At 44.5% G+C, this 17821-nt stretch overlaps 1 protein-coding gene across 3 annotated transcripts in view; it reads right to left on the bottom strand.

Annotated features, from left to right (window-relative positions):
• Positions 1–4105: 4105 nt before the first annotated feature.
• npas1 (neuronal PAS domain protein 1) overlaps positions 4106–17821 on the bottom strand; it is a 61485-nt gene continuing 47769 nt past the window's right edge. For 2 of the 3 annotated variants that reach the window (XM_026192037.1, XM_026192035.1), the window contains 8 exons: positions 16845–16934; positions 10430–10604; positions 10169–10284; positions 9611–9807; positions 9321–9427; positions 8969–9116; positions 7523–7635; positions 4106–6419 (listed from right to left, as the gene is read on the bottom strand). In XM_026192037.1, coding sequence (XP_026047822.1) covers positions 5317–6419; positions 7523–7635; positions 8969–9116; positions 9321–9427; positions 9611–9807; positions 10169–10284; positions 10430–10604; positions 16845–16934 — 2049 coding nt within the window. In that variant the 3' untranslated portion in view covers positions 4106–5316. The remainder of the gene's footprint in view (positions 6420–7522; positions 7636–8968; positions 9117–9320; positions 9428–9610; positions 9808–10168; positions 10285–10429; positions 10605–16844; positions 16935–17821) is intronic. The other variant, XM_026192038.1, reaches the window with a different exon arrangement.

Here is a 17821-nt window from a genome sequence, read left to right as displayed (position 1 = left end):
ATCTCTGAGGGTTTTTAATTTGTTTTTTTCCAGCTTTTTTTTTTTCCATTATTATTTTGTTTTCGAAGGGCAATAGCACTTCTGTCGCTTTAGTTTGAAACTTTAGTAACTACAGTTTTAGAAGCAAAGCCTATTTTTCACAGGCTTTCCTGTGATTATTTACACACACTCTGTATTGCTGTAGCCATGTTTCTGAGTGAATTCCACACTATAATCACTATGATTGCTTATTTAATGGATGTGAAGGGTTGTTGATCATTAAAGAGTTTGAATGCAGATGTGGAGATGGGGTTCAACATTGTTTACTTTTTTTTTTTTTTTAATGCACGACTTCCTGTGCACTCTACTGTATATACAGTAATAAAACAAGAAGAAATCTGTCGAGTTACATCAGTGCGTATCCTTTAATGACCCATCGAATGAGACCTCAGATATGTTTGTTGTTGGTGTTTTTGACCAAACTCTACGGAGAGTTTCATAATAGACGAATTATCTCATAAAATGTGATGAAACTGATCAATTATAAATCCCCCGAAGGGCATGTTCTCAGTGACTTCAGGATTAACAGCTGGGGCCATTTAAAAAAATCACTAATATGGAGAGCACACACATACTGTGAATAAATACTTGCGGACATACATGAGAAGGGGAGATGTGTAAACATCTCTCTCCTGCACCTTAAGAAATCAAAAACCTTCAGCTGAAGCAAATTATCAAACCACATAAATCTCAACGTGTATATTGCTTTTTAATTTTTTTTTTTTGGTTCATGCAGACAGCGCCCAGTATAATGTATACGTGCTGTCAGAGTTTGTAGTTAAGGCTCCCTGCAGCAGGAGTCAAAAGATGTAAAAACTGTCCGTGCACACATAGACGTCTATTCATGCTGTACATGAATAATTTTTATAACGAGCTGCTCATCGGCGAGCATGTGTGAATATCTGAACTCAAACGGGCAGCATGTGGTTGTGTGTGTGTGTGGGGGGAGTGTTAGTCATGGGGGGGCTTTGTCTGTGATTACTATCTCTGACTGGGTTAGGGCGAAGGTCTGTGATATCTCCCAGCTATCGACACACAGTGTTGCTGTTGAGACTCACCTCGGAGTCACCCTCTCCTCCTCTCCTCTCCTTCTTCACTCCGGCTGTCCTCTCCTTCCCTCCCACCTCTCCTTTGCAGATTCCCATGGCGTTTTGGAGCAGTTGTGTTTCACATGCAGGGTGCGAATAGGCTAGATGGCTACTGCAGCAGTGTGACGAGCACCCCCCCCCCCCCCACCACACACACACACACACACACACACACACACACACACACACACACACACACACACACACACACAACCACCTCCTCCTCCCTGAGCCCCTTTCAGCTCTCTTCCTCAGATCCTCTTCTACCCTTTCACCCTCAAGTCCTTTCTTTCTGGTCTCCTCCTCACGTTCCCTACTCCTCCCCTCCCACCTCTTCTCCGTTTTGCTCCTCCGTGGCTGCATCTGACTGCACAGGTCTGTTTGGCATGCAGGAGGCTCCTGAGGCCTGGCGCGTCTAAAGGGCAGTGCGCCCAGAGGCAGGAGACGCGCCCTCACTGATAAACACCATCTACGCCAGACCCAGAGCAGCTATAGGAACCATAACGCCAGCACAACATACCCCAAAGTGCAGGCCTGGCCCCATACATCTCCAAACCTCAGCTTCACATCTACGCTCTCAGCATCGAAAGTTGGAGTCTTAACCTCTGCTTATTTTGAGCGCCGAGTGCTCATCTGCTTTCAGGTGTTAAATGCCATACGTACGGATCAAAGGATCTGCCTTAAGAACTACATTAAGTATGGATTGGCCTTCTCCTGGCTGAGAGGAGAAAGGGGTGATTGTTGGGAAACAATGACAAAGATGAAAATCATAGAGGTAGAAAAGAATCAGGGAAAAAGAGCCTGAGAAATGTAGTGAGCCCATGTCAGATGGAAACTGTCTGGCTGTCTCCCTCCGTCCTTCACGCTATTATTCCTTTCCATATTTGTACTTTTTTTTTCAAATCCATTTACATGTGGTAAGGTATTTCCCCAAGGAGCACGACTCTAATTCAAGGGGTAAGATAAGCCATCAAAGTTAGTGACAGAGAGGGCGTACGGGTGGCTCAGTGACAGGCTGAGAAGAAGACAGTCAGGAGAAATGCCACCGCCACACACACACACACACACACACACACACACACACACACACACACACACACACACACACACACACACACACACACACACACACAAATAACCCACGGTGATTTAATCTGCAGAAGCCGCACCTTTACTTCCCTCTATAAAGATGTTACTCCATAGAAAAGAAGAGATAAAGAAGAGAGGTTATTTTGTAACTCAATTCACGGCACATCAGCACACACGCACACACACCCACTTATACAGTACATACGGTTTTGCACGTACAATGGCATTTTCTCCCCAACAACTGCTCTTGTTTAGTATGCGCTTCCTTTGGTCTTGAGGAGGAATGATCCTCACTCTAATGAACTACGGCCTGCCACTTGAATGTAAAACAGGATTTAACCCGTCTTCAATGTCAGAGCCCCTCCCTGGGGCTGCTTCAGACAACACACACAAATTCACGGAAATGCACGCACACACACACAGACAGACATGCAAGCAAACGGCCAATGTACACACACACGTGGTAATGCATGAACACCTATAAGTGAGAGACTCTCTGCGCTTCTGGGTTTATTTCAAAGCAACTAACACTCAAGTGATGTCTAGTCTGACCTGCACTAACTAACTAACTAACTAACTATCTATCTATCTATCTTAATAAAGAACTGTGCAAGAATCAACACATCCTCTCTGCATTTGTCTTCTAAGTACTCAGAATATGCATGTTAAATGAAAAGAATTAACAAATGTGAGTGCAGAAAAAATTGTATCTATTTAAATCACATGAAATCTCAAGGAGCTATATGTAGAAATCGAAAGCATCAACACATTTAAAACTTCAGATATCACAACTGCTTACTCTCCACGCCTGCAAAAGCAAGAAAGAAACAACCGACATTGAGTTGTGCTCCTCTACTGGAATATTTTATTGTTATCATCATCATCATCTGTATCACTGTTATTATTTTTACATTTGTTCATTTTATTTGACGAGTGGGTGGAGTATTCACAAAGATGGGAGAATAATGTTAGATTCACAGTGATGGGCGAGGGGTTAGCCGTTTAATTCAACAACAACAGAAAAACCCAAAAACAAAACAAAATCCAAACTCACTCACACACTTTTAACAGGCGAACACGCCCGCATTCAAACACACACACACACACTTATTATACCAGTAAACACCCGAGAATATGTGCGCTGACACATATTTGTAGTATGGGTGTGTAGTGCACCCTTTCCCCCGCCCCGTCTTTTTTTTAAAACCCCCACCCAGCCCCACCCCGCCTCTGTCAGACGTGACGATATGAGCGGTTCCATGAAGCGAACCCTCAGATCAGGCTGTCGATCATAATCTCAATTTAGAAGAAGGACAAAGAAAATAGTGCCAGAAGGCCTGGCTTTCAACAAATTGCTGTATATATAAATTTACATGTATTTGGCTAACATGGCAGATCAGACGACCTTATTACAAAGTGCTAGACTGTTTTTAACGTATCTCTCTCACAGCTTATATCACTGCATATCGTGGTTAAATTTTATTCTTCTCACTTCTTTTTCCTGATGAGTTTGGCCGGGTGAAATTTCCAAATGTTATTATTTATGAATTCTCCTTCTTCTTTATTATTTTAGTTGTGATTTTCTTACACATATATGTATAATTTTGTTTTAGTTGTTTCATTTTTTCCAAGTCAAAAGTGTTTTGTTTTTCCTGAGAGGAGCTCCAATCAATTGCTATGAAACTGAAATTTAAAGTGTTTCATATCGCCACTTTTTAATTTAAAACTTTATCTCCAGTTGACTCGCTTGAACTGAAACCAATATCAGAACAATTCTGTTTTGTTTTATCGACCTCCGACGGTCACATTTTAATGACCACATGTGGTCTTGTTTATTTACCTGCCTTTCTAAATGAGCATTTATATCCCCCACCCCCCCACCCCCACTCCACATACCGTGCTCAGGCTATGATATTAGCGGCCGCTCTTGCATTGTTTTCTGTTTTAACAGGATCACACGCCGAACCGTGAAGTGCTTTAGAGTTCACACCAGAACAAATTTCGGTAAGTGCTCAAAAAAAACAAAAAAAACAAAACATGTTTAAATGATAAAAACACTTCTGTCCAGCACATTTCCCCTCCTAAAGCATTTTCACATTTTTTTTCATCCACTAAAACAGTCGTATTTTAAACAATTTCCCAATCGGTTTCACCTGGTGAAGAAAAACAATATAAACCTAAAAACAAACAAGAATATGGCTTTCATACACAAACACAACTGCAGCATTGTACATTGTCATGATACACTAGAAGTCATAATCAGTTAAACAAATCGCCTTCCTATAATCAAACAATACAAATAGCGTCCTGTCTGCATTGCATTTCCTTCCCTTATATATAATGGAATGTCTGGGACTACTTTAATCATACTTTTGTCCCAAAAGTGTGCTTTTAGTATGGCTGAATCGATGAATACTTGGATCTTTTTTTCAATATTATTGTTTTATATTATTATTTTAAGTATCGATACAAAACACCAAAAAGCTGTCTCCACCTATTTTAAGTTGAAACCCTATAATCAAACTGTCACCCGGAGCCCACTGAAAGAGATGATTTGTATAATACTGCAATAATAAAAATTTATATTCCAAAGTCATTTTTATTCCTACAGACGAGTGCCCATCTCTTCCTACTGGTTTTAGGGTTAATTGGGTTAATGTGCGGTGACGGACATTGACGGTGAGGATGTGAGCTGAGGGTCGTCATGGTTTTCTCTCTATGTACAATATGGCTTCTCTGAGTGGAAGAGACACATAAATCAACACAGTCATCTAGAGAAAGTCACAGAGCAGAGTTCGTTGTTGTCGCGAAGATGAAAAGTCTTGAGGGACAACCAGTCAAAAGTTTCCATGTCCCCGTTTCTCTGAGAGTCACTGTCACTCGTACACAACAGGCTGACATGATAAAATCCTATGGCAGCGGCTTGTCACACACTTTAGATTGCAGTTATTCAACTCATTGTCCAATTAGTAACGTCCTCAGAGGTTTAATCTACTGCCACTTCTGTCTCTCCTGCCCTTTTCAATGTCTCTCTTTCCATCCTGTCACTCCGCTCTCTCCTTCAGTTTATTTTCTCCTCTCACATCCTCCCCTCTGAGACTCAGTCCTCCTCTGTGCCCGCAGCCCCCCTCAGTCCATTCATACAGAAGGGCAGGCTAGAGGAGAAGGGGCTGTCAGATGGGGAGAAACCACTGAAGGGTGGAAGGCCGGCCAGCCGCTGTAGGTGGGGGAAGAAGGCCGGTGGGGGTCCCTTGTGGTGGTCCGAGCGTAGCTGCAGGCCATCACTGTGTCCTGTGCTGTGGTGGTGGGAAGGGGGGAGCTCAGGTGGAGCGTAGCGGATAGTGCTTGGGGCATAGAGGCTCTGAGGGCCCTGCGGGCCGAGGGCAAGGGGGTGGAAGAGGACCCGGCCCGCTGCACTTCCAGCAGCCAGTCTCTGAAGCAGCTCAAAGTCAGGACCGTTACCTAAACCACCACTACCGCCACTGCTCCGGCTGACCACCCCCGCCGACACAGCCCTGTCCTCGCGGGGCAACGGGGAGGACACGGGCATGGCGGGGGACAAAGCTGGGGACGGGGGAGTGAACAAACCCTTCGGTGGGGCTTCGCTGCTGGAAGAGGAGTCCGGGATCGGGGTGGTGGGGCTGTCACCATTGAGGCTGCTGGACGGCGTGTGTGCATGCGAGGGCTGGGGCTGAGTGGTGTGTGTGTGTGAGGTGGAAGTTTGAGTGTGTGATCCCCAGCGCCCCCCGGTGGTCAGGGCTTCATGCTCAGTCTTGATGCCTGGGCTGCCGGGCAGGGGAGATGGAGTCACTACACTTTTCAGCTGCTGGATCACAGCCCGGCCATTGTGCACCCTCCCTCCCCTCTCCCCTCTCGTCGGGGTGTCTCCTCCTCTGCTCTGTTTACCTCCTCCTCCGCTGTCTTCCCGTTTCAATCTGTCGCTGTCGCCTCCCTGGTCCCACTCGGTTTCATCTTCCTCTTCCCCCTCGCTTTCGCTCGCCAGGTCTGAGGAGGCAGAGACACTCTCCTCCGTGTGACGGAGCTCCTCCAGTCTGCGACGGGTTTCGGGAGGTGCGCCCTCCGGGTCAGACCTCAGCAGGCGCTTCCTCCTGTCCTCTGATTGAATGGCCGTGGTGGTGAATTTGTCTCTGCCTTTAGTGTCAGGGTCGCTTTTCCCCACTGAGCTCTTCACAGGTTGCGAGCCTGAGGAGGAAGGAGATTTTTATGACACGATGAGGCACGGGCGAGTGCATCAATGGGACGTCACAGTAAGGTAGCAATGTACGTAGTAGGGCTGCCACAAACGATTATTTTGATAGTCGACTAGTCACCGATTATTTTTGCGATTAGTCGACTAATCAGATCATCATCCATTAGACGTAAAACTACAGCTTATTGCACCAGCAGCATCTGCTCTTATATAACTATCATTAGCTTACAGCTTTAAGTGTTTAAGGTCTGTGCTAACTAAAAATAAAGACAAGATGATAGTTTATTCAATTTTAATGAAATTTGCAGATTGTTTCGGTGAAGATTAATAAACTCCTTGCTATCTAAAATATAACAGGACACTGGAGTATATTCTGGAGCATCTCACACTTCTGATAATCAGCTGTCTGCTTGATGTTTATTTAGCTGTGTAAAAACTATAACTTTAATCTCAGACAAACTGATTTACTCAGGAACAAATAAAATACTAAAAAAAAAAAAAGCCAAACAATAACATTTTAAGTTATCTAAGTGACTCATATATATTTAACCTGAGTAGCGAAAGACGGCTGTGGGTTTGAAAACGATTTGCGGGGAGTCCGGTGTTCTCACAGTGAGCCTAGCCCCCGGCTCGCTATCGAGCTAGTGGGTAACAGATGTCTCCGAAAACGTCGGAGCGCTTTTGAAAATATGTGGTGTCCTGATAAACTGAGCAGATATTTGAGGTTTACACAGCTACATTCTCGCCTGAAAATATGTTAAACGTTTATTTTGTGACCCAGAAAGAATAATAAGAGTAACATTAAAACTAACTAGCTGCCGCCATTGTTGGAAACTGCGCTGAATTCTGGGACACAGCTGCTTCTTCTTCTTCGGGGTTTAACGGTAGCTGACATCCTTGTACATGCAATGCTGCCATCTTCTGTTTCAGTCCGTTATTACACTCTTAAATCCTGCCACTTATTCCTGCGTCTTTTGTGATCGTACAAAGTTTCAAACGACGCGTCGACTATTAAATCAGTCGTCGACGATTTTGATAGTCGACGTAATCGTGACTAGTCGACAAATCGTGGCAGCCCTAGTACGTAGTGTGGTACCTCGGGCCTGTGTGGAGCCATCGGTCGGGGACGAGCTGATTCGAAGTCGCTCTGCTCTTATGCTCTCTGGTAGCTGCAGCAGATCCAGGGGAGTGTCGGGCAGCTCTGTTCGACTGGATGGATAGATGTAAAAAAAATGGGAAAAAAGAGAAAGGGAGAGAGTGAAAAGCTGGATGTATACACAAATCATCTACCACTTAAAGCCACTTACACTTAAAAAAAAACAGGAATGCCATGCTGATTTAAGTGAATACTTAGAGATGGAAACAACATATAATCAGCCTAATAACTACCTCCAATAGCCAAACTGCCTCACACCCTTCTAACCTCCATCTAACACACACTCACTCCTTCCAACAGCCCGTATCACACATGCACAAACACTGACACATGCAAACAGACACACAGGCAGACCGCACCCCCCGAAACACACGCAGATGCACACACACACACACACACACACACACACAAATGCTCCACTCAGCAGCCCACCTATACACAGTTAAGCTCAGACAAGGAGGAGGCTGTTGGAGAAGTTAATGAGCTCTTGTAATTACAGCACTAATTAACTAAAACACCATTCAGCCCCAAAATTCTGACATCCATTTGTTGTAATTATATAGCTTCAGTCCAATTAGCATTGAAATTCAGCCTACTCCTCTTGTTTTTGTCTGACTGCTCTGCTGCTATGCGCGCGTTCTGTTGTGTTCTCTCGCGCTCGCTCCGTGGTAAACACACCAAAGCCTTAAACAAAGGTAATATGACACTTAAAAGGTAATTTATATTTAAAAAGAAATCAAGGTGCAAGGTTTTTCAAAATTTTCTTAATCTGATTTGGAGCTTTCTGTAACAGGGTGTCTGCTTATTCAGAATAATAGCGTTAAATAACAATAGAATAATGCATAAAGGAACATTATGCAGGATGAAAAAACCCGAACTGCAAAAGGTATGAAAAAGTGATAACTTTTACTAATTACTATTTAAAATACAAGATAAAATAAACATTTGACTGTCGAATGAGGAACATTTTGAAAGAAAAAGTACGGCTTTTTGAAGCCGCAAATTTTACTGTATGTTGGTCGTGACGCATAGAAACTGTCAGAAACATTAGCAAATTCAAACTAATCTAAAAATCTATTAAAAGAATAAGAAGAATTTAATGATATTTTAGCCAATCTTTCAAGATTTATAATAAAATCAAAAATAACCATTACATTAATTAGGCAGTGGTTTGCTGCTTTGATCTCCTCGTTTCGTGTGTATCCTTACCAGTTTTCTCACATGCTGGAATAAATGAACCTCCCTATCCCAATAATCCCTCTACATTTCATCAGCTATCCCTTCAAAGGGTCTCTGTACACAGTGTGATGCCTGCATACATAAAATGACTTCCTAACAGCACTCGTGGAGAAACGGCGGTTTCAGCTTTGCTCCGGTTCTACTGACCTCAGGACGTAGTTAACCCAGATAACGTTGCGTTCGTGGGGGGCTTTGTGGTTGATGGACACAGTGGCAGTGGACTGGATCCACAGGTACCCTCCTCTCCTCTGGAGCCAGCGATAATAACCAGTCACTACCTGGCCTTTTCTTAGCACTGAGGAGCAAAGATGGGAAGAAAAGAAACCTGTTAATGGTTTGACAGTTCATGAAGGTGGCAGCAGAGGGCGCCTCTAACAACAGTACAGGAGGAGATTTCAACAGGCTCTTGTAGCAGCTCTGCCAAGTTCAGATACTTGAAGAAAGAGAGGGATGGGGATGAACGTCATATATTATACGTATCCATATGTATGTGACTCACAGTCCTCGTGGCTCTGCCGGAGGTTCTCCAGGTCTTCTACATGGATGAAATGGTAACAGGTATGTCCCACTACCTCTGCTGGAGTCAGATCCATATACTCAGAGATCCTGTAGCGCATTGGAGGAAGAAAAACAAACAAACAAACAAAAAACACACACACACATTTGTCAGCCAAACAGAAGCAGATGTGTGTGCTAACACCACCAACTGGCTGGGTGCTCTGCCAGCTCCTCATGAAAAAACATGAAAGATAGAGCGACTCCCAAAAGGCAAAACAATAGATGGATTACCTGTTCTCACAGTATGTAACCTGTAGGTCCATGTTCACTCGGAACACAAACATGTGGCTCTCCATGCGGACTTCATTAAGCATGGAGGGCGGGAGAGTGTGCGCCAGCGCAACCAAACCCATCGGTCGACGCACTGATCGGGTGGAGCCCGGGACGAGAGCGGGGCGGCAGCGGATTCGTCCCGTCACGTGGATTACCTGACAAGCACAAAGTCTTTCTTACGCACTCATACGCACAAGCCAGTCTATAAGAGGATTACTAAATAAAGATCAGGTGGAATCAGAGCTGTTTGATGCACTGATTTAGAAAATGTAGCATTTATCAATATGTAATAAACTTGGACATATTAGCAGTGAGCGCAGTAAACTGTGATACGTGGAGCGGTTCAGAGCGAAATAAGGGCACAGCCATAAAATATACTGGCAATGACCACCTTGTGCGTGTGTGTGAAACACCAGCAGCACAAACCCAAATTGTTATTTTATTCCGAACACATGCAAGTAAGCTAAGGAATGCACAATATGTTCTCAAATTATGGTGGCGCATTTTCTCTCATACCTTGTATCCAGAAGACTTGACATGCAGGCCTCTTTTGGTGAGCGTGGACTTCATGCGGATAAGAAAGCCACGCTCGGGTGGATCGTCGGCAGGAGAATGAGGACTGGATGGAGCTGCTGGGGATGAGAAAATAACATTAGCTGTTTCAAGAATATATTTTTTTGACTTTTGTCTTAGTAATGCCATTTGAGCACAGTGAATTGTTGAAAATCATATTATGTATTTGTTATATTTCTTTCTGCTTTCTTGCCATGACAGTACCGGGTTCAGGGGTACCAGCTAAGGAGGAGGTGGACGCAGAGCTGGAAGCGCTCTCAGGGGCTGTGTGACAGCCGGCCTCGGCCCGTAGATGTGGCCTGATTCCCAGCCGCTCCGCCATCTCGACGTGGTCCGCTGGGTGGATGTAGTCGAACACACTGCTGCCAGTCAGCTCCACCTGAAGAGAAGCACACACAAACCGATCAAAACCAGACGCTTTGTGCAAAAATAACTATACGTGAGCGAGCACACGCCTACAAATACACACAGACACACACACACACAAGTGCACTGAAAAAAAAATCAATATATGTTATGACGGGAAAATGAAAGTGCCGCTCTGGGTTACAACTGAACAAGGAATGAGAGGATGTAAGACAGCCCCACCTGCCACCCCTCCAACATGCTCGCGCACACATACACACACACATTTAAGTCCTGTCTCGGAGGATCAAGTGACTACAGTGCTACACAAATAAAACCAGGAGGAGATAAAAATCAATTGTATTTGCTGATTAAAAACAGGTGAACTCCAACTATCTCCAAAGGTCACATTACTATACTTCTTATTCCCCGTGTCCCTCCCAGCTCCTTCATTCAGTTACAGTCTATCCCAGCAGGCAGCAGCGTAACAGCTCATACAGCTCTATATGATCCTATCATCATAATGCATCATAGTCGCATCTCTAATCATTTAAAGGCAATAATGGCACTGCTCTTGCATGGCATCCATAAAAGCGGCACAATTGAAGAAGGTGTGATTCCATCTGAAGCAGCATGAATAAGTGTGTGTGTGAGAGAGAAGCAGAAAAGGGGGGGCATGCATGCTTACACACATCTATGCAGGTTCCATTACATCTGTGAATGTGTGTGTCTGTGTGTGTGTGCGCGCATTTGTGTGTGTGCCAATACTATTCCATCTGATAAAGCCGTGGCTGCAGCAGCCTCACACCCTTGTCTGTAGGACACAGCCATTTATTACCGGATTAGAGCCATTTACTGCAGGCTTTATGGGAGCTTCAGCAGGCCCTCAAGGACATCACAGCCGGGGGAGAGGAAGAAGGGGAACAGGAAGGCGGGAGCAGGCGAATAAGAGCGATCGACAATGAGGGAACAGAGAGGGGTAAAGATGTAGGAAACCCCACCGAGTGAGGGGAGATGACAGACGAGGTTTTATCACCCCTTATGTTATTCAGCGCCAGACACGCAGGCCTTAATTTCTTGGGAGACGGTGCCACATTTCGCAACTGCGCCACCTGTAATAAACATATTATTAAATACTAGATTTGATGGGCACCATATGGAGAGGCTGCCCTGCATACTTGCAAGACTCGAAAAGTAATTATCCCGTAACAACTGTGCTACTGTCACACTTTGAAAACGTGCGAGAACGGCTGACCATGCTGACCTGGGAACATATTTGGATAGATATTTGAGGATTTTAATATCTGATAGCATCAAGACAATAATAAATGCAGTTACTGAGAAAGTCCAAGATAAGAAAAATCAATTAAATCTTATGCATTTTAACCATTAAGACATTGAGCAACACAGGTTTCAGATAGTTCAGGGGTCTAATAAAAAGCAGAAACCTCAAAATATATGCCCCCCTACACAAAGGGGAATTAAATGAATGACATTATTTACATTTCTTTTCTTTATAAAAATGTCTCTTTTCTCAGCTAACCTCATGCATCACATAAGAGCACACTGGATCGCAGCTCCCACAGTGATAAGCAGAAGCTCTGATAACGGCTCAGCAGAGTAATATACAGCAAGCGTGTGTGTGTGTTTGGCTCTCAGTTGGCAAACTCTTTTCACTTTTTCACTTCCAAAGACTGTGCTGTTGAGGTCTAATGTATTTATTTCTCCCTCGTTCTCTGTCCAGCTCTAACAGGTGAGGCTGGTAAATGTGGAGACCAACAGCACTGCGCTAGCTGACCTTCACGTACGTCAGCAAACTCTTTTTAATCAAGAATTTTTAACACGAGGAAAATTCAGTGTTTTTGTTTAACGATCCTTCTTCTCCTCAGCGTCGATAATACGTCAGCACTCTACAGCTGCGTGCTTTTTGAGTCTGACATCAAAACTGACTCGTTCATTAATGTTTTAAAGTTAAGAGTTTGCAGCTGTCCATTAAATGGCTGGATATCTCTATTAAACTCTGGATGAACCTCGCTTTGAGCATTTCATGTTACCGATTATATCAGTATCTATCTGTTTGTATACTTATCCATGTATATGTAATTGTTAGCACATTGTCATTCTCAAGGACCAAGTCTGCTCAGAACACTGGACCAGCCATTTGAAAGAGGCAAAATCCCTCGACCCGGTGGTGTTGAAAAACAAGGTAGAGAGGCGAACAGGTCCTTATGGGCTTTACCGGGCTTAAGACCTATCCGAATAATATCACTTCATCTCAAGCAGGAGGGCGAGCTTGAAAAAAGATCAGACAGAAATGAGAAGATGAGGAAGGGACGAAGCGATTGAGAGGATGAGTCAGGCTCAGACATAAAAACAGGTATAGAATGTGGCGCAAAGGGAGGCGTGAGGAGAGACCGAGATCATTCAAATCTCTCTGAGAGCGTGTGTGTGTCTGCGTGTGTGCGTTTGTGCCTATGCAAGCACACGGCGCGCCTCTGTTTCCCTGCGTATGTGACTAGACTGTCTGTTTTTATGTCTCCGTGTGTCATTGTGTGTCACTGTTTGTGCGAGTAGTTGTCTGTCAGCGCATCTGTGTGAACCTGTGTGTGTGTGTGCGCGCAGAGATGCACGTGCATGCATGTATGGTGGTGTGGTGGGGACGAGGGGCAGCGAGCAGGGGAAGCAGAGACATGATATAAATAATAGCAGGGGGCTTTAATATGTATGAGGCATCCGGGCAGTGGTCCACAACATACTCTCAGCCCTCAGCCCTCACTGACTGATGGGAGAGGAGAGGAGAGGAGGGAGGGGAAGATGGGGTGGGGCGGAGGTGGAGTGGGGGCTGCATACTAACCATTCACAGATCAATTCTCTCCTCCCTCAATCTACCATCCTTCCTCCCTCCTCTTTACCCCATTTATCCCTTTTTTTTATCCTACTTTTACTCCTCCATCCTTTTCATGTCTCCTCCCTCATCTTCTCCAACCTTTGTCTCTCCAGCTATTCTGCCCTCCCCTCTTCTGTTTCCATGTCTTCTCCCCCCTGCCTCATCTGCTATGTGTCGCTCCCAGGTTTATCCCTCGTGCTCCCGGGCCTGAAAACCAAGTGAGCCAGACAAAAAAGAAAAAAGATACCTGTGCGCCAGGGGAATGGGCGGAGGGCTGTGCCCTTGGTCAAGGTGCCTGACCTGGGCTAAGTCGGCTAAGCAACCCCACTGTCAGGGGAGTGGCCCGGGTGGTAAGCCAGGGCAGAGGGGTCAGACAGGGGGGACAGGAGACGCGGGGCTGGGGCGGTCCACAGGGGCGACATGCCCTCTAAAACAAACAACCACTTATACTTTTTCACTCAGAACATTGTTTGTCTGTCCTTCCCCTCTCCCCTGTGTCCGCCTCCACTCACCAGCAAAGTATATTGAAGTGTTTTGTCCTCTCCCTCCCACCTTCCCTTCTTTCCTGTTGTGCGTTTTTCCATCTCATTGCTTGTGTCCATAAACACACTGTATATTCGCGCTCGCCCCCCTCCCCGAACCCCGTCTACCTGCCCTTTCTGGCTGTGTCTTTCTCATCATAAACCTCCTCTGTGCCCGGCCGTCCTCATCTTTTCGGGAAGGTAAACGTGGCGCTGTATGTTTAAGGTTTGGAACGTAATCTTAGATCATAAATAATTTCATTAGAATGCTGATGGCTTAGGCCCACTTTGAGGAGATGTGATGGGTTAGGCCATCTGCTCAGCTGATAAGAACAGCTCTGTTTTATTAGCATCTCCACCAAAGCCTCGGCTGTCTTGTTTACCTAGGCAATCCCAAGGCGAATTTCATTCCTACTGCACATTTAAACTCTATTTACACACTCAGACTCTCTCGCTCCTCTTTACCACCGTCTCTCCCCATATTCCTCTGCTTTATTTTCTTTCTCTCTTGTAATTGTCTGTCTGGTTCTCGCTGTTCCTCTCTGCAGCTCCCCTTTTTGTTCTGTCGTCTCTACGTCACTTTCTTTTGTATCTCTCTGTGTTTACATGTACATTGTGTGTGTGTGTGTGTGTTTGCAAAGAAGACTCAAAAACTCCACGACAATTCAAGACAATCCTTGTCCTAATCCAACTTTATATTAACCTTCATTGAATGCCCCATGACAGGAAAGTTTAAAGAATAGTTTCAAGTCTGCCTCACATTAAGAGTAATTAGGCGTTGTAATCGTTCTTCTTCTCCTTACTTGCTGTGAATCGATCTTAGCTGTAGAGCAATGGGTGCTTTTTATTATGCTAGCATGTCTTCAAGCTTCCCTCACTTTTTTCTCTTCCCCGCATCTTAACTCCTCCCAGTGAAAATGGGAGACAGAGAGTGATCTGTGAAAGGAAAGACCTATGTTTCCTTATTGCAAGCGCCTTCTGAAGCCTCCTCTATCTGTAAGGCACAGCAGCTCTGCAGGAGTGGCATGGACAACCACAACAAAAACATAGAGGGAAACTGAATGAATATTTGTATATGTGGAAAATAAGAAAGGGCTTGATGAGGTCATCTTGAAAATGTGATTTTTGATTCTTTTTTATTGTGAATAATTAGTAAAAACAAAGTGAGGTGAACTTTTTCAACTTTTCAAGCTCAGCATACAAGAACAAGCTTGAGAACCACTGATTTAAGAGACTGAACTATATCTTCTGTTGCAAGAACAATTTTGGGGGTCAAGAGAGTAGTGAGAACACGGGGAGGGGGGACAAACATGTCTTGTGGCTCTTCATGATATGAAACTCCATCAGGAAAAAAATGGAGTCAGTGAGCTCATTTTTTTCCTACAAGTCTCCAGTTCAACATTAAACAATGACTAAATATCTGAAAACTAAAAACCTATTTCCCCCCTCAAGTTTTCTTTACACTGACTTACAGGTGCAATTCAGGACATCATTGTGTACAGGTGGAGGAAAGTATATTTATGACCAGGGCCAAAATTACAGACTATCAGTGCAACTTAACAAAGTTGAGGAAGGATTTAGTAAAATGCATCTAAAGAAAATCTTTCCATTTCAAACTTGCTTGCTGCATTTTTTTTCTTTGTATTACGGTGTAAAACAAGAATGTAGTAACATTCATCACATGTGCAGCAATCACAATAGACTGAAAACAGTCAATATCAGTATGCAATTAAAGAATTACACAGCCTTAACAATACAGAAAGAAAGTACAACATCCATCTGAAATTAAATGAAACAATGAGCAATGGTTTAAAAGCTAAGCCTGTTATCCTCTTGCATGTGTATAGATATATTTTTTGTTTAATATCACATTTTCTGCTTAACAAAAAACTACTTCTGACATTATATCCCTAAGTTACAGTGATTTCATAACTGGGGACAACATCTGTTTGATTTATCTGCTCTGATAATTATACATATATATATTTAGAGATTTTTCCAGTCAGTACAGATATGAATGATAATGGTGGCCAAGGACCAATGGAGACTAATGAGATCTCCTTCATGTGAGTACTGTACTAAAAGGAAAAAAAAACATATCCTTAAAACTTATTCTTAAGTTTGTTAATGGTTTCAGCGACTGCCCTTAAACAAAGAAAAAACCCTCAGTTACATCTGTTATTGTTACACTTGCCTCTCTCTCGCTCTCTCGTGCTGTACCCATTCTTCTTAGTTTGAAACATCTCTCTCTTATCACACCTCTCCTCCTTTCCTCCCCCTCTCTTTCTCTCTCTGGCTGTCTCTATCTATCTTCCCATCCCCCTTGGTGTTTTTCCCCCTCCCTACAATCAATGTGGCTTTTAAGATGCCTATCGATTTGTTCCCCTAGACAGGCCCAGCGCGCTGGGGCGACACTTTGATTGCTAGGCCAGTAATTACTGTTATTATTTATGCATCTGGGCAAAATGGCAGGACTTAACATTCACAGTACAAGAGGCCACAGGCAATCAACAGAGGTGAGCACCTGGAGAGGGAGAGAGGGCGGCAGAGAGAGCTAGAGAGAGAGAGAGCAGCATTGCCCCTGTGAGAGTTGTACTCCAGAGATGAGCACAGAGAGTGAAGTCAAAGATATTCACACTCACACACAGACACACAAACACACGCGCTCCTGGGAAGGGATATGAAAGCATAAAGAGAAGACAGGCACATGTGTGCAAATGCACTTGTAAATAAAGGATTATGTGGTCACGTGTGTGTGTGTGTGTGTGTGTGTGTGTGTGTGTGTGTGTGTGTGTGTGTGTGTGTGTGGGTGTGTGCGTGTGTTGTGTGAGAGAGACATAAAGAGAGTGAGATGAGGTTGTCTTACCTGTGAGAGTCCCAGGTAGATAGAAACTGTCTCTGAGATGTAGAGGAACCGTCCCTCCTGGCTGACCACAAACACAAAGCCATCTAGAGACTGTGCACATAAACACACAGGGACACACACGTGGGCACACAAAAACACACACACACACACATGCACGCAGAGACGCAGACATAAAGGCAAACAGAAACAAGACAGACAAATTAGAGCAATTAGCGTGTATCGAACAAATTACAATGAGCTAGAGAACAAACAACCCATCACCCTTCGGCCTCTTCTCTCAACTGGTGAGCACGCTCACACGCGCGCGCAAAAAACTCACATGACGTGCATAAATGTGAATAGACATGAAACAATTCCCATAGACGCAGCTACACGCGCGACAGCTGCGAGTGAGACCTGCGTGACCGAACAAACGGTGAACAAAACAGAGGCAGACGCAACGCATGCGGTGTGGACGTCCACAAACACACACATACGCACGTGCATCAAGAAAGGCGCACTTAAACAAATTCAGCAACGAGACATGAGAAACTGAGCTTATAGACCAGGGGCTGTTCCAATCAGCCGTAATAAACCAAGAGTCGAAGCTTCATCCTGGATCTCCAGCCACACACGCACACACACGGACAAATAAACACAGACACAGATAGAACCAGAGTCATTACGGCCTGCAGTGATTCTAATGAGAAGTGAAAGGTATACAGCCAGCCCATTAGAGGGGACTGCTTCAGAGAATAATATTAATCGTCATAACAAGCATCCAGGAGTGAGCTGACACAGTCTCAGCCTCACACACACATGCACACACACCAGGGCCACTTTGCTCTAGAAAAATGATTGCTATTTTGGCGGCCTAGTGCTTAAAGTGGCAGTGGTAATTTATGCAACTGACACATCCAGTATGCAAATGTGTGGCCGGGGTGTGGAGCGTCGTGTGTCGCGTGTCGCGGCGAGGAGAAACCAGCCGCATGAATGTC

This window comes from Astatotilapia calliptera, chromosome 14, assembly GCF_900246225.1.
Source record: "Astatotilapia calliptera chromosome 14, fAstCal1.2, whole genome shotgun sequence".
In the NCBI taxonomy this organism is placed as follows: domain Eukaryota; kingdom Metazoa; phylum Chordata; class Actinopteri; order Cichliformes; family Cichlidae; genus Astatotilapia; species Astatotilapia calliptera.
This window is presented reverse-complemented; position numbering and strand designations above follow the sequence as displayed.